This window comes from Oncorhynchus kisutch, linkage group LG1, assembly GCF_002021735.2.
Source record: "Oncorhynchus kisutch isolate 150728-3 linkage group LG1, Okis_V2, whole genome shotgun sequence".
NCBI classification, from domain to species: domain Eukaryota; kingdom Metazoa; phylum Chordata; class Actinopteri; order Salmoniformes; family Salmonidae; genus Oncorhynchus; species Oncorhynchus kisutch.
Genome location: NC_034174.2, coordinates 18,099,840 through 18,123,308, shown reverse-complemented (window position 1 = coordinate 18,123,308; position 23,469 = coordinate 18,099,840). Strand labels below are relative to the sequence as shown.

Here is a 23,469-nt window from a genome sequence, read left to right as displayed (position 1 = left end):
AACTGAAGAAGACTTTCAATACTGCTTCTGCCTCTGTTTAGATAGTGAAAAGCCAACAAGAGCCTGTTTGCGGTGTAATGGGATGGTGTGGGTTGTTATTATATACTAGATCCATGAATAAACATGTATTTACCTAGGGGACATGGGATCATTGCAGCTTGTTTTCTAGAGAAGCTTTTCAAATTGTACATTGCATTACTTAGCTTGTCATATTGCTGTATTGCCTTTGTAACGAGTGTACACAGCTTTTCCAGACGCAGCTTCTGACATTTGCCTCAGACTTATTCTATGTTGTTCTCTCAGACTCTGTGGCAAGCTGCATACTGTACATCCAACTGCCTACCCCCATTCTGTTTCATTTACATCTCTACTTCCTCTCCCTGCTACTGAAACCCATATCTATCCCAATTTGGCACTTTTTATGCAATGACAAGGTCCTTAAGAGGAACATCTCAGAGACAGTGTAAACATTCTGAGATAACCCTCAGTGCGGTTTTACATTTGTTTATAATTGATTGAATTGGGGCCTGTGATGACAGAACTCTCAGTCACAGAGGACAAGTAGATAATAGTCCATCACTGATTTAGATATACCTTCGTCACTCGAGGAAATAACAAAGGCTCAAACATCAGCACGTGAATCAGTTAGCTGTTGACAAAGTCCATGCAAACCTTTGAGAGACCCTGAAAACAGGAACTATCTTATAAGCTTATTTTTTTCATTTGAGTTACTTTGAACAATCACTCATTTTGAGATGTACACATATTATTCTGTCCTCTCCAAAAACGTGTTGTTTTTGGGGTTTGGAGTTGAGGAGAGGAGATGAGAGGGAAATGGGTAATTCAAATTTAAACAATACAGCAATTAGTTGTGTCAGCTTCTGAATAAATCCTAATTGGATCATATTTGTCTTTCAACAAACGATATGAAATACTTATTTAAAGACTGACAATAACAAAATGACCACGTTTCAAAGTTCACCTTACACTACACTCCTACCAAACAGAATGCAGTTTCCTGTCCTGATGTAAATGAGTAAGCATTATATTGTCTGTAGGGCAGCAGGTTACAGTAAGCTAATGTTGTAAAAGTACTGCCATGGGACACTGTCTCTGGATGGCATTGATTTTATTTTTATCCCCCCCCCCCCCCCCCTTCTCTTCTGCTCTTTACATTGATGGCCTGGAGCACTCAGATAATTACTATCCCTCTGAAACAATGCAGGCTCTTCAGGTTTGGGTACAGATTCCATGGCGATACCCCTGGTATTTCTGCTGGGGAATTAAACACATCTGACACTGGGATCACTGACATGTTTTTTTACACCTCATCTCCTGCTGTGTCATGCAACGTTTATGAACGTAGAAGTGAATTGGTATTATTAAGTGTAGATGTGCCACTGTATGTTCAAGAAGGAGCTACCAAAATAGGCTTAAAAATAGGTGTGTCTGGAACTGTATTGTTCATGGGTGTGGGAATGCATGTCACTCGTAATTACTTTGCGCCAAACATGAAATCTGTGCTATTTTTGCTATTTTTGCCTCTGTAGCTTTTCATGAAATAGAATAGGCTCCAGCCTGACTTTGGGAGGGAGAAAAAAGGAGTAAGGTATTTTTTATGATAGTCTGTGCATTGAGAGTTACATTGTACATGTAATGGTTTTTTTTGGGGGGGGGGGGGGTGCAAGAGAATATAGAGTAAGTTTTTAACTCAATCATCTAATTACTTAATTTAATGTATACTTTCAAAGTAATGTCTTTGTTCACATTCAAGGTTTCCTTTTTTCAATTCTTGCCTAAAATGACATACCCAAATTTTACTTCCTGTAGCTCAGGACCTGAAGTAAGGATATGCATATTCTTTAGTTTGTGGAAATGTGAAATAAATGTAGGATAATATAACACAGATCTGGTTAAAGATAATACAAATATATATATATATATTTTTTGTAAACAAAAAAATGTGCCCCATCATCTTTGAAATGCAAGGAAAAAGGCCATAATGTACTATTCCAGGTTAGGCACAATTTAGATTTTGGCCACTAGATGGCAGCAGTGTATGTGCAAAGTTTTGGACTGATTCAATGAATCATTGCATTTCTGTTTGAAATGGTGTATCAAGACTGTCCAAATGTGCCTAATTAATACATTTCCAAGTTCATAACTGTGCACTCTCCTCAAACAGTAGCATGGTATTCTTTCACTGTAATAGCTAGATTAATTTCTGATACATTCATCATTTTGAAAATCTAAATATCTAACCGAATGACGGTCTACAGTAGGCCGTGAAGGTTAACAGTTTGGAAAGCATTGCCCTAGTCCTTGACATCAGAAGCGAGGCATGCCATCATATTCCTTTAAAGTTAGATTATTTTACCTTTATTTAACTAGGCAAGTCAGTTAAGAACAAATTCTTATTTTCAATGACAGCCTAGGAACAGTGGGTTAAGTGCCTTTGAACTACAGATTTGTACCTTGTCAGCTTGGGGATTTGAACTTGCAACCTTCTGGATACTAGCCCAACGCTCTAACCACTAGGCTACCCCAACAAATACTTTATAGGATATGATTAATGATATATACTGTACCTATTCATTCTTGAAGAAAAAACTTAGAAATGCCTCATGAGCTTAGTACAACCTTTGTTACACATTAGAACCCAAAATATAAGCCTGTTTTATGCCAACAATTGTAAACAAAGTAAATGTAAACAAACACTGTATAGCCTTAAAACATAGTTAAAACTATACTTTTGATATCAAACAAAAACCAATGATTGCAAATTCAAAGTCACTCTTTTACCGTAGAACTGCCTTCAATCCTTGCACACATAGCTCGCTTTGAATTTAAGAGTGGTTAAATTTCTCTGGGTAATTTGTAATTGTTTCAATTAAGGATTTCAGCTTTAATGTTTAACCAATATTCGGTAGATAGTCCTTGAGAAAAGTACTGTCTTTGTATCTTATCATGGAATTCATTTCACCTGTCTCTTGTTATACAGAGTGAAGACCCAGAAAGGTACCAAAAGGATTCCATACATTTGTGATTGGATGTGAGTCTACTTTGACCCCAGAAATCTGACGATGATGTTGCTATGGAAACTGCTGGTGCTGAAGTCACTCATGGGGTGCCTGGCAGGTAACGTACCTTATTAAGAACTTTTGATGCACGCAAGAGCTATTTTTGTGAAGTTTTGTGTCCTTATTCTTATGTATTTAGGGCAGGTTGCAGTGTGAAATCCATAGTTTAGAATGAAGCTAACTCAAATTACACCTGCCACAGGCAAACATAAATCATAATTTTTGTTCCATTACAATACAAATAATGAGGTTGCTAAATGTATTTAATATGAAAGGGGGTTGTTAAAGTAAATAATTGTATGGAAGGGGTGTCAGTCAGTAAAGGTTGACTGAAGTTAGTTTAATCACTATGAATATAAAGGAGGAGATTGTGTTGCAGACATGAAACTAAAAATGAAAATATTAAATTGGATGCAATGATTGCAAATCAGTGTGAGATTTAATCATTAGAGGGAAAAAAATGGCAATGACATTGATTCTGTGGTAAATAACACTGCACCATGGAGTGGGCAAAGAAACTCACCTTGGGCAAAGAAACTCAAAAGGGGTGATGATATTAACTAATAGCAATTTCGATCCGAATGTGCAAACTGTCCAAACAGATCTGCAAGGAAGGTATATCCCTTTTAAATATGCTATTGGACAATAAACAGATGTGGCTAATTAGTCTATATGGTCCAAATAATGATGAAGCACTTATTTGAAAATATACACTGCTCAAAAAAATAAAGGGAACACTAAAATAACACATCCTAGATCTGAATGAATGAAATATTCAGATTAAATACTTTTTTCTTTACATAGTTGAATGTGCTGACAACAAAATCACAGAAAAATTATCCATGGAAATCAAATTTATCATCCCATGGAGGTCTGGATTTGGAGTGACACTCAAAATTAAAGTGGAAAACCACACTACAGGCTGATCCAACTTTGATGTAATGTCCTTAAAACAAGTCAAAATGAGGCTCAGTAGTGTGTGTGGCCTCCACGTGCCTGTATGACCTCCCTACAACGCCTGGGCATGCTCCTGATGAGGTGGCGGATGGTCTCCTGAGGGATCTCCTCCCAGACCTGGACTAAAGCATCCGCCAACTCCTGGACAGTCTGTGGTGCAATGGTGGATGGAGCGAGACATGATGTCCCAGATGTGCTCAATTGGATTCAGGTCTGGGGAACGGGCGGGCCAGTCCATAGCATCAATGCCTTCCTCTTACAGGAACTGCTGATACACTCCAGCCACATGAGGTCCAGCATTGTCTTGCATTAGGAGGAACCCAGGGCCAACCGCACCAGCATATGGTCTCACAAGGGGTCTGAGGATCTCATCTCGATACCTAATGGCAGTCAGGCTACCTCTGGCGAGCACATGGAGGACTGTGCGCCCCCCCAAAGAAATGCCACCCCACACCATGACTGACCCACCACCAAACCGGTCATGCTGGAGGATGTTGCAGGCAGCAGAATGTTCTCCACAGCGTCTCCAGACTCTGTCACGTCTGTCACGTGCTCAGTGTGAACCTGCTTTCATCTGTGAAGAGCACAGTGCGCCAGTGGCGAATTTGCCAATCTTGGTGTTCTCTGGCAAATGCCAAACGTCCTGCACGGTGTTGGGCTGGAAGCACAACTCCCACCTGTGGACGTCGGGCCCTCATACCACCCTCATGGAGTCTGTTTCTGACCGTTTGAGCAGACACATGCACATTTGTGGCCTGCTGGAGGTAATTTTGCAGGGCTCTGGCAGTGCTCCTCCTGCTCCTCCTTGCACAAAGGCGGAGGTAGCGGTCCTGCTGCTGGGTTGTTGCCCTCCTACGGCCTCCTCCACATCTCCTGATGTACTGGCCTGTCTCCTGGTAGCGCCTCCATGCTCTGGACACTACGCTGACAGACACAGCAAACCTTCTTGCCACAGCTCGCATTGATGTACCATCCTGGATGAGCTGCACTACCTGAGCCACTTGTGTGGGTTGTAGACTCAGTCTCATGCTACCACTAGAGTGAAAGCACCGCCAGCATTCAAAAGTGACCAAAACATCAGCCAGGAAGCATAGGAACTGAGAAGTGGTCTGTGGTTACCACCTGCAGAACCACTCCTTTATTGGGGGTGTCTTGCTAATTGCCTATAATTTCCACCTGTTGTCTATTCCATTTGCACAACAGCATGTGCAATTTATTGTCAATCAGTGTTGCTTCCTAAGTGGACAGTTTGATTACACAGAAGTGTGATTGACTTGGAGTTACATTGTGTTGTTTAAGTGTTCCCTTTATTTTTTTGAGCAGTGTATATACTAATCTATGGAACTCAAAAGCAACAAATGACACTATTATTATGGTGGGAGATTATAATACAGTTTTAAGTACACCAATGGATTTCAAAGGAAATCACACTACATGCACTTTGTGAAATTACAAATATCATGGACACGTTAGAACTAGTGGATATATGGAGGCTTAAAAATCCAGACCTAGTGAGATATACATGCGTGTGGCTTAATCAAGCCAGTCGTCTTGAATACTTTCTTGTATCATTCACACTGGCACGAAAAGTCAAAAAAGTTTTGATAGGAGCCACAATTTGGTTGGACCATCAAATAATTGCCATCCACATTACTCTTACAGAATATTGGAAATGTAATCAAAACCTAGTGGATGACAACCTGTTTTTAACCAAGACAAATTATTTTAAAACTGACTTTTTCCTGCATAACATAGGTATAGCAGATCCCCTTATTATATAAGACACTTTTAAATGTGCCTTCAGAGGTCATGGAAGTCAATACTCATCTTTAAAACCAAAACTATTTTGGTCAAAATAGTTCATATTAACAAAGGAATTAGAGGAAATAACAGTACAAATCGATAGCAATAAAAACTGTACCCTAGATAATAAGTTAGAGGAAAAAATGAAACTTATTCGAGAACAAGTACAATATCATTACAAATAAAGCCAATTGAACAGAAAATTGTGAAAATGCACCAAATTCTTTTTGAATCTTCAACATAGAAATGCTACCAAAAATAATTTACAGAAACTTACAAATGAGTCATCCATGATTCACCTAATTATATTTTTTAAAGAAGAAGCAAAATACTTTAAGCATTGTGCTCTCTTTTCAGTCTCCTCCATTTCCAATAACTGAGGTTAACTGTAAGGAATTGTTTTCCAAATAATAGTGTAAAATTCACAGCTTACAGAAAGACTTGTGTGAGGGCAAAATTGTAAAGGAAGAACTTCTTGATGTAATTAAAGCCTTTAAGCCTGGGACAACTCCAGGGCCGGATGACATACCAGTTGAGGTACAGTACCAGTCAAAGGTTTGGACACACAATGTTCCACATTATAGAATAGTAGTGAAGATGGGATTAACAGGGTCTACAGTCAATCACGGACTACAGGAAGAAATCCAGCCCAGTCACGGACCAGGATGTCTTGCTCCCAGGCAGACTAAATCACTTTTTTGCCCGCTTTAAGGACAATACAGTGCCACTGACATGGCCTGCAACGAAAACATGCGGTCTCTCCTTCACTGCAGCCGAGGTGAGTAAGACATTTAAACGTGTTAACCCACGCAAGGCTGCAGGCCCAGATGGCATCCCCAGCCGCGCCCTCAGAGCATGCGCAGACCAGCTGGCCGGTGTGTTTACGGACATATTCAATCAATCCCTATACCAGTCTGCTGTTCCCACATGCTTCAAGAGGGCCACCATTGTTCCTGTTCCCAAGAAAGCTAAGGTAACTGAGATAAACGACTACCGCCCCGAAGCGCTCACTTCCGTCATCATGAAGTGCTTTGAGAGACTAGTCAAGGACCATATCACCTCCACCCTACCTGACACCCTAGACCCACTCCAATTTGCTTACCGCCCAAATAGGTCCACAGACGATGCAATCTCAACCACACTGCACACTGCCCTAACCCATCTGGACAAGAGGAATACCTATGTGAGAATGCTGTTCATCGACTACAGCTCGGAATTCAACACCATAGTACCCTCCAACCTCGGGTCTCGACCCCGCCCTGTGCAACTGGGTACTGGACTTCCTGACGGGCCGCCCCCAGGTGGTGAGGGTAGGCAACAACATCTCCTCCCCGCTGATCCTCAACACTGGGGCCCCACAAGGGTGCGTTCTGAGCCCTCTCCTGTACTCCCTGTTCACCCACGACTGCGTGGCCACGCACGCCTCCAACTCAATCATCAAGTTTGCGGACGACACAACAGTGGTAGGCTTGATTACCAACAACGACGAGACAGCCTACAGGGAGGAGGTGAGGGCCCACGGAGTGTGGTGTCAGGAAAATAACCTCACACTCAACGTCAACAAAACTAAGGAGATGATTGTGGACTTCAGGAAACAGCAGAGGGAACACCCCCCTATCCACATCGATGGAACAGTAGTGGAGAGGGTAGCAAGTTTTAAGTTCCTCGGCATACACATCACAGACAAACTGAATTGGTCCACTCACACAGACAGCATCGTGAAGAAGGCGCAGCAGCGCCTCTTCAACCTCAGGAGGCTGAAGAAATTCGGCTTGTCACCAAAAGCACTCACAAACTTCTACAGATGCACAATCGAGAGCATCCTGGCGGGCTGTATCACCGCCTGGTACGGCAACTGCTCCACCCTCAACCGTAAGGCTCTCCAGAGGGTAGTGAGGTCTGCACAACGCATCACCGGGGGAAAACTACCTGCCCTCCAGGACACCTACACCACCCGATGTTACAGGAAGGCCATAAAGATCATCAAGGACATCAACCACCCGAGCCACTGCCTGTTCACCCCGCTATCATCCAGAAGGCGAGGTCAGTACAGGTGCATCAAAGCTGGGACCGAGAGACTGAAAAACAGCTTCTATCTCAAGGCCATCAGACTGTTAAACAGCCACCACTAACATTGAGTGGCTGCTGCCAACACACTGACACTGACACTGACACTGACTCAACTCCAGCCACTTTAATAATGGGAATTGATGGGAAATGATGTAAATATATCACTAGCCACTTTAAACAATGCTACCTTATATAATGTTACTTACCCTACATTATTAATCTCATATGCATACGTATATACTGTATTCTATATCATCGACTGCATCCTTATGTAATACATGTATCACTAGCCACTTTAACTATGCCACTTTGTTTACATACTCATCTCATATGTATATACTGTACTCGATACCATCTACTGTATCTTGCCTATGCTGCTCTGTACCATCACTCATTCATATATCCTTATGTACATATTCTTTATCCCCTTACACTGTGTATAAGACAGTAGTTTTGGAATTGGTAGTTAGATTACTTGTTGGTTATTACTGCATTGTCGGAACTAGAAGCACAAGCATTTCGCTACACTCGCATTAACATCTGCTAACCATGTGTATGTGACCAATACAATTTTTGATTTGATTTGGGATATCGATACTATGAAATAACACATATGGAATCATGTAGTAACAAAAAAGTGTTAAATATATCAAAATATATTTTAGACTTTAGATTCTTCAAAGTAGCCACCCTTTGCTTTGATGACAGCTTTGCACACTCTTGTCATTCTCTCAACCAGCTTCATGAGGAATGGTTTTCCATAAGTCTTGAAGGAGTTCCCACACATGCTGAGCATTTTCCTTCACTCTGCAGTCCAACTCATCCCAAACCATCTCAATTGGGTTAAGGTGGGGTGATTGTGGAGGCCAGGTCATCTGATGCAACACTCCATCACTCTCGTTCTTGGTCAAGTAGCTCTTACACAGCCTGGAGGCAGCCTGTTTTGGGTAATTTTGCAAACCAGATGGGATGGTGTTTCTCTGCAGAATGCTGTGGTAGACATGGTGGGTAAGTGTGCCTTGAATTCTAAATAAATCACTGACAGTGTCGCCAGAAATGCACCCCCACACCATCACACCACCACCTCCTTGCTTCATGGTGGGAACCACACATGCGGAGATCATCCATTCACCTACTCAGTTTCTCACAAAGACAGAGGTTGGAACCAAAAATCTCTTATTTGGACTCAGCAGACCAAAGGACAGATTTCCACCGGTCTAATGTCCACTGCTCGTGTTTATTGGCCCAACCAAGTCTCTTATAATTATTGGTGTCCTTCAGTAATGTTTTTTTTGTGGCAGAAATTCGACCATGAAGGCCTGATTTACTCAGTCTCCTCTGAACAGTTGATGTTGAGATGTGTCTGTTACTTGAACTCTGTGAAGCATTTATTTGGGCTGCAATTTCTGAGGCTGGTAACTCTAATGAACTTATCCTCTGCAGCAGAGGTAACTCTGGGTCTTCCTTTCCTGTGCCGGTCCTCATGAGAGACAGTTTCATCATAGCTCTTGGTGGTTTTTCCTACTGCACTTGAAGAAACGTTGAAAGTTCTTGTCTTAAAGTAATGATGGACTGTCGTTTGTCTTTGTTTATTTGAGCTGTTCTTGCCATAATATGACTTGGTATTTTACCAAATAGGGCTATCTTCTGTATACCACCCCAACCTTGTCACAACACAGCTGATTGGCTCAAATGCATTAATTCCACAAATTAACCTTTAACAATGTTAATTGAAATGCATTCTAGGTGACTACCTCATGAAGCTGATTGAAATTATATCCACAAACAGAATGTGATGTACAGTGGGGCAAAAAAGTATTTAGTCAGCCACCAATTGTGTAAGTTCTCCCACTTAAAAAGATGAGAGAGGCCAGTAATTTTCATCATAGGTACACTTCAACTATGACAGATAAAATGAGAAAAAAAATCCAGAAAATCACATTGTAGGATTTTTTATGAATTTATTTGCAAATTCTGGTGGAGAATAAGTATTTGGTCAATAACAAAAGTTTATCTCAATACTTTGTTATATACCCTTTGTTGGCAATGACAGAGGTTAAACGTTTTCTGTAAGTCTTCACATGGTTTTCACACACTGTTGCTGGTATTTTGGTCCATTCCTCCATGCAGATCTCCTCTAGAGCAGTGATGTTTTGGGGCTGTTGCTGGGCAACATGGACTTTCAACTCCCTCCAAAGATTTTCTATGCGGTTGAGATCTGGAGACTGGCTAGGCCACTCCAGGACCTTGAAATGCTTCTTACGAAGCCACTCCTTCTTTGCCCGGGCGGTGTTTTTGGGATCATTGTCATGCTGAAAGACCCAGCCACGTTTCATCTTCAGTGCCCTTGCTGATGGAAGTAGGTTTCCCTCAAAATCTCACGATACATAGCCCCATTCATTCTTTCCTTTACACATATCAGTCGTCCTGGTCCCTTTGCAGACAAACAGCCCCAAAGCATGATGTTTCCACCCCCATGCATCACAGTATGTATGGTGTTCTTTGGATGCAACTCAGCATTCTTTGTCCTCCAAACACGACGAGTTGAGTTTTTACCAAAAAGTTATATTTTGGTTTCATCTGACCATATGACATTCTCCCAATCTTCTTCTGGATCATCCAAATGCTCTCTGGCAAACTTCAGACGGGCCTGGACATGTACTGTCTTAAGCAGGGGGACACGTCTGGCACTGCAGGATTTGAGTCCCTGGCGGCGTAGTGTGTTACTGATGGTAGGCTTCGTTACTTTGGTCCCAGCTCTCTGCAGGTCATTCACTAGGTCCCTCCGTGTGGTTCTGGGATTTTTGCTCACCGTTCTTGTGATCATTTTGACCCCACGGGGTGAGATCTTGCGTGGAAGATTATCAGTGGGAGATTATCAATGGTCTTGTATGTCTTCCATTTCCTAATAATTGCTCCCACAGTTGATTTCTTCAAACCAAGCTGCTTACCTATTGCAGATTCAGTCTTCCCAGCCTGGTGCAGGTCTACAATTTTGTTTCTGGTGTCCTTTGACAGCTCTTTGGTCTTGGCCATAGTGGAGTTTGGAGTGTGACTGTTTGAGGTTGTGGACAGGTGTCTTTTATACTGATAACAAGTTCAAACAGGTGCCATTAATACAGGTAACGAGTGGAGGACAGAGGACCCTCTTAAAGAAGAAGTTACAGGTCTGTGAGAGCCAGAAATCTTGCTTGTTTGTAGGTGACCAAATACTTATTTTCCACCATCATTTGCAAATAAATTAATAAAAAATCCTACAATGTGATTTTCTGGATTTTTTTCTGATTTTGTCTGTCATAGTTGAAGTGTACCTATGATGAAAATTACAGGCCTCTCTCATCTTTTTAAGTGGGAGAACTTGCACAATTGGTGGCTGACTAAATACTTTTTTGCCCCACTGTATATGGGACGTACAACCATCTCAGCACTGCAGAGTGTGCTACAAAGACACAGGTTGGTCACTGGTTCAAAAATGGCTGAAAAATCCAAATCAAATCAAATCTTATTTGTCACATACACGTGTTTAGCAGATCCTATTGCGGTGATAGCGAAATGCTTGTGCTTCTAGTTCCGACAGTGCAGCAACATTTATTGAAAAATGTACCCTGCAAATAGCACTGTTGGGAGATTTGGAAATCCACAGTCAATCAATCAACAATATAATGATACTTTTAGTAAAAATACAGTTGAAGTCAGAAGTTTACATACACCTTAGCCAAATACATTTAATCTCAGTTTTTCCACAATTCCTGACATTTAATCATAATAAAAATTCCCTGTCAGTTAGGATCACCACTTTATTTTAAGAATGTGAAATGTCAGAATAATAGTAGAGTGAATTATTTCATACACTCAATCAGTATTTGGTAGCATTTCCTTTAAATTGTTTAACTTGGGTCAAATGTTTCGGTGTAGCCTTCCAATAGCTTCCCACAATAAGTTGGGTGAATTTTGGCCCATTCCTCCTTACAGAGCTGGTGCAACTGAGTCAGGTTTGTAGTCCTCCTTGCTCACGCATGTTTTTTCAGTTCTGCCCACACATTTTCTATAGGATTGAGGTCAGGGCTTTGCGATGGCCACTCCAATACCTTGACTTTGTTGTCCTTAAGCCATTTTTCCACAACTTTGGAAGTTTGCTTGGCGTCATTGTCTATTTGGAAGATCCATTTGCAACCAAGCTTTAACTTCCTGACTGATGTCTTGAGATGTTGCTTCAATATATCCACATAATTTTGCTTCCTCGTGATGCCATCTATTTTGTGAAGTGCACCAGTCCCTCCTGCAGCAAAGCACCCCCAGAACATGATGCTGCCACCCCCGTGCTATACGGTTGGGATTGTGTTCTTCGGCTTGCAAGACTCCCCCTTTTTCCTCCAAACATAACGATGGTCATTATGGCCAAACAGTTATATTTTTGTTTAATCAGACAAGACATTTCTCCAAAAAGTTTGATATTTTTCCCCATGTGCAGTTGCAAACCGTAGTCTGGCTTTTGTATGGCGGCTTTGGAGCAGTGGCTTTTAACTTGTTGTGCGGCCTTTCAGGTTATGTCGATATAGGACTCGTTTTACTGTGGATATAGACACTTTTGTACCTGTTTCCTCCAGTTTCTTCACAAGGTCCTTTGCTGTTGTTCTGGGATTGATTTGCACTTTTTCCACAAAAGTACATTCATCTCTAGGAGACAGAACACGTCTCCTTCCTGAGCGGCATGACAGCTGCGTGGTCCCATGGTGTTTATACTTGCATGCTATTGTTTGTACAGATGAACATGGTACCTTCAGGCATTTGGAAATTGCTCCCAAGGATGAACCAGACTTGTGGAGGTCTTCAATTATTTTCTGAGGTCTTGGCTGATTTCATTTGATTGTCCTATGATGTCAAGCAAAGAGGCACTGAGTTTGAAGGTAGGCCTTGAAATACATCCACAGGTGCACCTCAAATTGACGCTTCTAAAGCCATGACATAATTTTCTGGAATTTTCCAAGCTGTTTAAGGCACAGTCAACTAAGTGTAAGTAAACTTCCGACTTCAACTGTATTCATCTTTAACTTACAATCTGTAGATACTATGCGATTAGAAATGCATGTGAAACATCACAGCACAATTGAATAATATATGGCACTTTGAAAACATAAGAGGGCGGTTTAGGGAGATAGGTGGGATAGACTGAGAGCTGAGGGTTGGTTTTATAATCTCATGTTCTATAATAGTTATAGAACTGAAAACTCAATGTATCATGTTTAAGTACTTTCTGTCCACCATTCTTAAGACTCTTCCTAGTGCTGGCCGCTCGGCCAAACTGAGCAATCGGGGGAGAAGTGTCTTGGTCAGGGAGGTGAACAAGAACCTAATGAGTTCCTCTGTGGAGATAGTTGTCCTTCTGGAATGTCGTCCTATCTCTGCAGCACTCCACCAATCAGGCCTGTGTGGTAGAATGGCCAGACAGAAGAAACTCCTCAGTAAAAGGCACATGACAGCCCGCTTGGAGTTTGCCAAAAGGTGCCTAAAGATTCTCAGAACATGAGAAACAAGATTCTCTGGTCTAATGAAACCGTGATTGAACTCTTTGGCCTGAATGCCAAGCATCACGTCTGGAGGAAACCGGGCACCATCCCTACGGTGAAGCATGGTGGTGGCAGCATCATGCTGTGGGGATGTTTTCCAGCGGCAGGGACTAGGAGTCTATTCAAGATCAAGGGAAAGATGAACGGAGCAAAGTACAGAGAAATCCTTAGTGAAATCCTGCTCCAGTGTGCTCAGGACCTCCGACTTTGGCGAACGCTCACATTCCAACAGGACAACAACCCTAAGCACACAGCCAAGACAACACAGGTGTGGCTTCGGGACAAGTGTCTGAATATCCTTGAGTGGCACAGCCAGAGCCTGGACTTGAACCCAATCCAACATCTGAGAGGATCTGCAGAGAAGAATGAGAAAAACTCCACAAATACAGGTGTGCCATGCATGTAGCTTCATATCCAAGAAACCTTGGCTGTAATCGCTGCCAAAAGTCCTTCAACAAAGTACTGAGAAACGGGTCTTTGTCATTATGGGGTATTGTGTGTAGATTGATGAGGGGGAAAAATGATTAAATCAATTTTAGAATAATGCTGTAACATAACAAAATGTGGAAAAAGTCAAGGGGTCTGAATACTTTCTGAATGCACTCTAGCTGTGCAGTAATGCTCCCCATCCATCCTGACAGAGCTCCCCAAATACAGGTGTGCCAAGCTTGTAGCATCATACCCAAGAAGACTCTATGCTGTAATCAATGCCATAGGTGCTTCAACAAAAGAGTGAGTAAACGGTCTGAATACTTCTGCAAATGTGATATTTTATTTGTTTATTTTTAATAGATGTATTAAAACTTGTTTTTGGTTTGTCATTATGGGCTATTGTTTGTAGATTTATGAGGAGAAGATATAAAAAAAAAATATATTTTTTAGAACAAGACAGTATCGTAACAAAATGTGGAAAAAGTCAAGGGTTCTGAATAGTTCCCGAAGGCACTGTACATGTAACTACAAAATAAAAAGTGGGAAAAATAACTTTTATTTTTGTCTTCCGAAGAGAAGGGCCCCAAAATATAATAAATAAAAACATTGACTCTAAAAAAACACATAACAAAAATAAAAAGTTGAATGTCTATTGTGGACCAATATATTGTACACTAAAGGAATAAGGCCTTACAAAGAACACTTCCCATCATGGAAGCCCTCCTGTGAGTACTCAAATACCTTCTCTCACCCCCTGAACATAAGGAGAATTATGGAACCTGAAATCATTACCTCATGTCAAGGTTGAATGGGTTATATTGGTTTATTTGGTGTGCATAGATACGGTATACTTTTGGGGCGGCAGGTAGCCTAGTGGTTAGAGTTTTGGGCCACTAACTGAAAGCTTGCTGGATCAAATCCCTGATGTGACAAGGTAAAAATCTGTCATTCTGCCCCTGAACAAGGCAGTTAACCCACTGTTCCCCGGTAGGCTCAAATCAAATCAAATCCAATTTTATTTGTCACATACACATGGTTAGCAGATGTTAATGCGAGTGTAGCGAAATGCTTGTGCTTCTAGTTCCGACAATGCAGTAATAACGAACAAGTAATCTAACTAACAATTCCAAAAAATACACAGTGTAAGGGGATAAAGAATATGTACATAAGGATATATGAATGAGTGATGGTACAGAGCAGCATAGGCAAGATACAGTAGGTGATATCGAGTACAGTATATACATATGAGATGAGTATGTAAACCAAGTGGCATAGTTAAAGTGGCTAGTGATACATGTATTACATAAGGATGCAGTCGATGATATAGAGTACAGTATCTACGTATGCATATGAGATGAATAATGTAGGGTAAGTAACATTATATAAGGTAGCATTGTTTAAAGTGGCTAGTGATATATTTACATCATTTCCCATCAATTCCCATTATTAAAGTGGCTGGAGTAGAGTAAGTGTCATTGACAGTGTGTTGGCAGTAGCCACTCAATGTTAGTGGTGGCTGTTTAACAGTCTGATGGCCTTGAGATAGAAGCTGTTTTTCAGTCTCTCGGTCCCAGCTTTGATGCACCTGTACTGACCTCGCCTTCTGGATGACAGCGGGGTGAACAGGCAGTGGCTCGGGTGGTTGATGTCCTTGATGATCTTTATGGCCTTCCTGTAGCATCGGGTGGTGTAGGTGTCCTGGAGGGCAGGTAGTTTGCCCCCGGTGATGCGTTGTGCAGACCTCACTACCCTCTGGAGAGCCTTACGGTTGAGGGCGGTGCAGTTGCCATACCAGGCGGTGATACAGCCCGCCAGGATGCTCTCGATTGTGCATCTGTAGAAGTTTGTGAGTGCTTTTGGTGACAAGCCGAATTTCTTCAGCCTCCTGAGGTTGAAGAGGCGCTGCTGCGCCTTCCTCACGATGCTGTCTGTGTGAGTGGACCAATTCAGTTTGTCTGTGATGTGTATGCCGAGGAACTTAAAACTTGCTACCCTCTCCACTACTGTTCCATCGATGTGGATAGGGGGGTGTTCCCTCTGCTGTTTCCTGAAGTCCACAATCATCTCCTTAGTTTTGTTGACGTTGAGTGTGAGGTTATTTTCCTGACACCACACTCCGAGGGCCCTCACCTCCTCCCTGTAGGGAGTCATTGTAAATAAGAATTTGTTCAAGTTAAATACATTATTTTTTTAAACTAGGCTTTCAGAAAATGTATTATATAACGACTGGACAATGGAGGATGGTAATCAGAAAACGATCAAGGCCCAATATCAGTGTCATATCATTGATTCACAGTGTCATATTATTGATACTGAGTCATATTTTGATTATTATAGAAAAAAAGGGGAAAAAAACTGCACTATGCTTAAACTGTAGAATTTACTGCAGAGTCAACGGCATAAAGTTGAAGTATTTGACAACAGATGAAAATAGAAGATTTTAACTTCTATTGTCATGATCGAATGATTGCCTCTATAGCAGTAACTCTATTTGAAATAATTTGGTTTGTTGAACAGATAAGCTCTCCTCCGATTCTGGCAAAATATACATAATTAGGTTAAGTATAGATAAAAGGTCATTGATAGCATTAACATTTATCAAAGTTTCATTGTTTTGTAACTCCTGTCATTATCTGTTTTTATGCCAGATGCAAGTTATTTAGGTTATATAATAATTAGGGGGCTAAGGGGGAAGTAACAACGATCTAAGGTTGTTGCTGACGTCTGCGTTGTGGATGGTGACATTTTTTAAAGTGCACACACTTAAAACATTTTTGTGAGTAGATTACATTCTTCCAGTCATAGAAATGACGGTTAAGTCAGTGCACAGTGTATGAAAGACGTTGGTTAGTTCTTGTGAAGATTAAAGATGCTATGAACATGAAATAACCCATCCTTTCATCCATGCTTATCCATAATGGATGTGTGTTTTTGTTAATTGAATTAATCCCTACATCAAACGTAATACAATAATCAGAAGCGGTATTATAATAACCCCCTTGAACCCCGTCATCACTGTCCACAGTGCCATTGAAAATCTTTCAGGGGGAAATATAGTCTCATGGGGAGTAGTTCTGATTTCTCTCTCTGCCTTTAAAGCTGCAGTGAAAGAAACACAGTAATATTTACTCTCTAATTGATATACAGTATAACAGGGAAACAGGGGGACATGAATCACACAGAAATCCTTATTGTGGGTTTTGGAGTATCCGACATTCATGTACAGTAAAACTGAATTATAGCTTCATTATACAATGGGTGCCCGTTGTCCCTCCCAGGGCTCTCCAGCATTGATCACATTTTGATGGAGAGCTTTAATTTGTCTTTCTTACAAATTGGTGGGGTCAACAGTGAACCACAGTTGGATTTCTCAGTGTTTAATCAAGAGGCTGATGAAGCATTATGCTCTGGCTCTAGTATACCCTCCCATGCATTACTCAATCCAACACTAGACTTTTTTGAAATAGCAAACCTTTCTTATTGTCATGATTAAGAGTTGGGTTTTATTGTAAAGGACTCTGCCCACTGGGCACACACATCAATTCAACAACTATTCCATGTTGGTTCAAAGTCATTTCATTGCAATGACATGGAAACAACATTGATTCATCCAGTATGTGCCCATTGGGTGCAGACTGCATACTTGTTTTTGGTTCTTATAATGTCATTCAAATCTGACTCTTGTGGTCACTCAGCAAAACTCAGGAGTTGGCACAGGTTGATTGACCAGCATCTTATAAGCACAGTTTGTTGCCAGCACAGTACTCATAGAGTAAAGCTAGCAGAGCCACTGCCTCTTTGGCGAGAATTTATGATTTGTGAGAGAAACAGTTTTTGCCCTTGATGTGTTTGTCTTTGAGGACCATCACATAAACTATACTGTATTGTAATTATGTCAATCAAAGGAAAACTTGACCTGTTGTTCAAATTTATAAGACCACTGTGGGCAAAAATTCCAAATGTAGTATTATAACTCTAATTTTGTCTTTAATGGTAATTGTCCTTTTGGTATAACAAGCACATAGCATTTTATCCATGTTGAATTTCTCCTAGGTGAGATCAGGTTCTATAGTTATTTTTTATCTTGGAAAGGCATGATCCCAGTTTGCCATGTACTGTAAGGCACTTGTCTTTCATTACGTGCAGTAGCTGTCTGAATGCAGCTTGTGAAACTGACTGAAAAGGTCAAGCAACGTGGTGAATGCCAGTGAAAGGGAAGGTTACCACTGAAAAGGCAAGGATTCACAGTCAGAATGCACCAAATGTGTTGAGGGGGCTGTAATGATCTCTGTCCCCTGCTAGGCGTGTTCTTTTGTTCTGCTATTGTGCCTCAACAGTGCTGCCTCCTGTTTCCCCTGCCTACGCGTCACTCTCAGCCTCCCTGTTAGCGTCTGATTAGCCCACCGTAGCGCCACACTCTTCCCCAGGACACGCTCAGAATCCTGATGCCCTGCCTGTTACTCCTGCTTGCTCCACTATGATGACACATCCCTTACTTTAATTCATGCTTTACTTTAGACCCTTAGCACAGTTGTGCTAAGAAGCACTAATGGCACTTATGAACTCAGCCCTCAGTTTTGCTGCCTGTCGCAGAACCATTTGATTTCCACACCTGAGATGATTACTGTGCTCGTGGAGAATAAAAAATATTGTACTCCATGTGGTCTCAGCATTTTACAGGTTCCAGTGCCTTGTAAATGAAAAAGTTACATTAAAGAGACATTGTGCACACAAAGGAGTTCTCTATGGTTAAATGGTGAGTGAGATAACCTTCACATCTCCAGGGACATTACTGTAGTTTTATTCCTGTGTCTGTGGAAATCCCCTGTTGTTAGAACCCTAATATTGTCCCATGGCTATTGCGCACAGCGCATATAGGACTGGGATATCAACCGCTCAAAGTTGCCGTTAGTGGGAGTGACCATAGAATTCTATGGGAGTGACCTTACTGAATAAAGTATTTGTCATCATTACATTTTTGTGAATCACATGACTGCAAGGCTTGTGCTTGTGTTGTGCTAGCGTACAGGGGAGGGTTAGAGGAAAAGTATTGTGGGAGATAATTGGTTGGTAGATTAAGCTGATTAAGTCAATGCCTATGTGTCTGGAGTTTCTCCCGGCTCTCTGTATTGACTAACAAAAGCTAAGTTTGACCCGTTGGTCCAATAGAATCTTTGCATATTCGGGCAGAGGCTTCTGGGAACGACATTATTAGAATCCAGGAAAGAACATGGAACAAAATAATCCTTTCCAGGCATGAATGTATCTGCTGCTTTTCGCAAAAGTGTCGCTAAAATGATGCCTGATATTCCTGATCACTTCTCAGAATGAGGATGTTGCATCAGCTTTGCTTGCTCTTTTATGCTTTCTCAACTGTGCCTATATGTAAAATAATAGTGAAGGCATCAAAACTATGAAATAACACATATGGAATCATGTATTGACCGAAAAAGTGTTAAAAACATCAAATATATTTTAGATTTTAGATTCTTCAAAGTAGGCACTCATTGCCTTGATGACAGCTTTGTACACTTGGCATTCTCTCAACCAGCTTCACCTGGAAGGAGTTCCCACATATGCTGAGAACTTGTTGGCTGCTTTTCCTTCCCTCTGCTGTCCAACTCATCCCAAAACAGGTGGGGTGATTGTGGAGGTCAGGTTATCTGATGCAGCACTCCATCACTCTCATTATTGGTCAAATAGCCCTTACACAGCCTGGAGGTGTGTTGGGTCATTGTCCTGTTGAAAAACAAATAGTAGTCCCACTAAGCGCAAACCAGATGAGATGGTGTATCGCTGCAGAATGCTGTGGTACCAATGCTGGTTAAGTGTGCCTTGAATTCCAAATAAATCACTGACAGTGTCACCAGCAAAGCACCCCCACACCATCACACCTCCTCCATGCTTCACAGTGAGAACCACACATGCAGAGATCATCCGTTCATTTACTCTGCATCTCAGAAAGACACAGTGGTTGGAACCAAAAATCTCCAATTTGGACAGATTTCCATTGCTTGTGTTTTCTTTTTTTTACCTTTATTTAACGAGGTAGGCCAGTTGAGAACAATTCTAATTTACAACTGTGACCTGGCCAAGATAATGTAAAGTAGTGTGACAAAAACAACACAGAGTTGCACAAACAAACAGTCAATAACACAAAATATAATAACATTTGAAAAATCTATGTACAGTGTGTGCAAATGTAGAAGAGTAGGGAGGTAGGCAATAAATAGGCCCGAGAGGTGAAAATAATTACAATTTAGCATTAATACTGGAGTGATACATGTGCGGATGATGCAAGTAGAGATACTGGGGTGCAAAAGAGCAAGAGGGTAAGCAATAATATGGAGCTGTTATTTCCATAATATGGACTTGGTCTTTTACCAAATAGGGCTATCGTCTGTATACCACCTCTACCTTGTCACAACACAACTGATTGGCTCAAATGCATTAAGAAGGAAAGAAATTCCACAAATCAACTTTTAACAAGGCACACCTGTTAATTGAAATGCCTTCCAGGTGATTACCTAATGAAGCTGGTTGAGAGAATGCTAAGGGTGTGCAAAGCTGTCATCAAGGAGAAGGGTGGTGTTACGGCTTTCTAGTTGTGAAGGAGAGTCGGACCAAAATGCAGCGTGTAGATTGCGATCCATGTTTAATGAATAACGTAAACACGAAGTAACACAAACACCACAAAACAAAGAATGTAAATAACGAAAACCAAAACAGCCTATACTTGTGAAAACTAACAAAGATAGGAACAAGGACACTAAGGACAATCACCCACGACAAACTCAAAGAATATGGCTGCCTAAATATGGTTCCCAATCAGAGACAACGATAAGCACCTGCCTCTGATTGAGAACCACTCCAGACAGCCATAGACTTTGCTAGATAACCCCACTAGCTACAATCCCAAATACATACACACCAAAACCCCAAGACAAAACACACCACAATACAAAAACTCCATGCCACACCCTGGCCTGACCCAATACATGAAGAAAAACACAAAATACTTAGACCAGGGCGTGACAGAACCCCCCCCCCCTAAGGTGCGGACTCCCGAACGCACCTCAAAACAATAGGGAGGGTCCGGGTGGGCGTCTGTCCATGGTGGCGGCTCCAGCGCGGGACGTGGAACCCACTCAGTCAATGTCCCTGGATAGACCACCCTCGCCGCCGACCATGGCCTAGTAGTCCTCACCCAGAACCCCACTGGACTGAGGAGCAGATCGGGACTGAAGGACAGCTCGGGACTGAGGGGAAGCTCGGGAGTGAGAGAAAGCTCGGGAGTGAGAGAAAGCTCGGGAGTGAGAGAAAGCTCGGGAGTGAGAGAAAGCTCGGGAGTGAGAGAAAGCTCGGGAGTGAGAGAAAGCTCGGGAGTGAGAGAAAGCTCGGGAGTGAGAGAAAGCTCAGGAGTGAGAAGAAGCTCAGGAGTGAGAAGAAGCTCAGGAGTGAGAAGAAGCTCAGGAGTGAGAAGAAGCTCAGGCAGGTTGATGGATCTACCAGATCCTGGCTGGCTGGTGGTTCCGGCAGATCCTGGCTGACTGGCGGATCCTGGCTGACTAGCAGATCTGGCAGATCCTGGCTGACTGGCGGATCCTGACTGGCGAATCCTGGCTGACTGGCAGATCCTGGCCGACTGGCGGATCCTGGCCGACTGGCAGATCCTGGCCGACTAGCAGATCCTGGCAGACTGGCGAATCTTGGCTGACTGGCAGATCCTGGCTGACTGGCAGATCCTGTCCGACTGGCAGATCCTGGCCGACTAGCACTACTGGCAGATCCTGGCCGACTGGCACTACTGGCAGATCCTGGCCGACTGGCACTTCTGGCGGATCCTGGCCGACTGGCACTTCTGGCGGATCCTGGCAGACTGGTGGATCCTGGCTGACTGGTGGATCTAACTGATCCTGACAGACTGGCGACGCTGGTCAGACTGGCGACGCTGGGCAGACTGGCGACGCTGGGCAGACTGGCGGTGCTGGGCAGACTGGCGATGCTGGGCAGACTGGCGGCGCTGGGCAGACTGGCGACGCTGGGCAGACTGGGGGCACTGGCGGCGCTGGGCAGACTGGCGGCGCTGGGCAGACTGGCGGCACTGGCGGCGCTGGGCAGACTGGCGGCACTGGCGGCGCTGGGCAGACTGGCGGCTCCTTGCAGACTGACAGCTCCTTGCAGACTGACATCTCCTTGCAGACTGGCAGCTCCTTGCAGACTGACAGCTCCTTGCAGACTGGCAGCTCCTTGCAGACTGGCAGCTCTGGCTGCTTCATGTAGACTGACAGCTCTGGCTGCTCCTTGCTGACTGGCAGCTCCATGCAGACTGGCAGCTCCATGCAGACTGACATCTCTGGCTGCTTCATGCAGACTGGCAGCTCTGGCTGCTCCATGTAGACTGACAGCTCTGGCTGCTCCATGCAGACTGGCTGCTTCATGCAGACTGGCAGCTCTGGCTCCTCCATGCAGACTGACAGCTCTGGCTGCTCCATGCAGACTGACAGCTCTGGCTGCTTCATGCAGACTGGCAGCTCTGGCTGCACCATGTAGACTGACAGCTCTGGCTGCTCCATGCAGACTGACAGCTCTGGCTGCTCCATGCAGACTGACATCTCTGGCTGCTCCATGCAGACTGACAGCTCTGGCTGCTCCATGCAGATTGACAGCTCTGGCTGCTTCATGCAGACTGGCCCCTCTGGCTGCTCCATGTAGACTGACAGCTCTGGCTGCTCCATGCGGACTGACAGCTCTGGCTGCTCCATGCGGACTGACAGCTCTGGCTTCTCCATGCAGGCTGGCAGCTCTGGCTGCGCTGAACAGGCGGGAGACTCCGGCAGCGCAGGAGAGGAGAAAGGCTCTGGCTGCGCTAAACAGGCGGGAGGCTCCGGCAGCGCTGTAGAGGAGAAAGGCTCTGGCTGCGCTAAATAGACGGGAGACTCCAGCAGCGCAGCAGAGGAGAAAAGCGCTGGCTGCGCTGAACAGGCGAGGCGCACTGAAGGCCTGGTGCGTGGTGCTGGAACTGGTGGTACTGGATCGAGGACACGCACAGGAAGCCTGGTGCGGGGAGCTGCTACCGGAGGACTGGAGTGTGGAGGTGGCACAGGATGGGCTAGACCGTGAAGGCGTACTGGAGTTCTTGAGAGCAGTGTTGGCACAGGACGTGCAAGGCTAGGGATGTGCACAGGAGGCCTGGTGCGTGAGGCTGTCACCAACTTCACCAGCCGACTAACACGCACCTCAGGACGAGTATGGAGCGCTAACCTAGGTGCCATCAAATCCCCAACACGTTCCGTCGGGCGAATTCCATGCAAAAAGCACCAACACAGCAACTCCCTCATTTCTCTCTCCTCCAATTTCCCCATTAACTCCTTCACAGTCTCTGTTTCGCTCACCTCCAACACCGGCTCTGGTTCTGGTCTCCTCCTTGGCTCCTCACGATAAACAGGGAGAGTTGGCTCAGGTCTGACTCCCCCCCCCCCCCCCAAGAAATTTTTGGGGCTGATTCTCAGGCTTCCATCCGCTACGCCGTGCTGCCTCCTCATATCTGCGCCTCTCAG

The 23,469-nt window shown here is 43.4% G+C and overlaps 1 protein-coding gene across 3 annotated transcripts in view; it reads left to right on the top strand.

Annotated features, from left to right (window-relative positions):
- Positions 1–23,469, top strand: part of LOC109877366 (contactin-4-like) — a 219,870-nt gene that overhangs the window by 24,687 nt on the left and 171,714 nt on the right. For all 3 annotated transcript variants that reach the window (XM_031791209.1, XM_031791254.1, XM_031791153.1), the window contains exon 2: positions 3,002–3,138. In XM_031791209.1, the coding sequence (XP_031647069.1) occupies positions 3,084–3,138 (55 nt within the window). In that variant the 5' untranslated portion in view covers positions 3,002–3,083. The remainder of the gene's footprint in view (positions 1–3,001; positions 3,139–23,469) is intronic.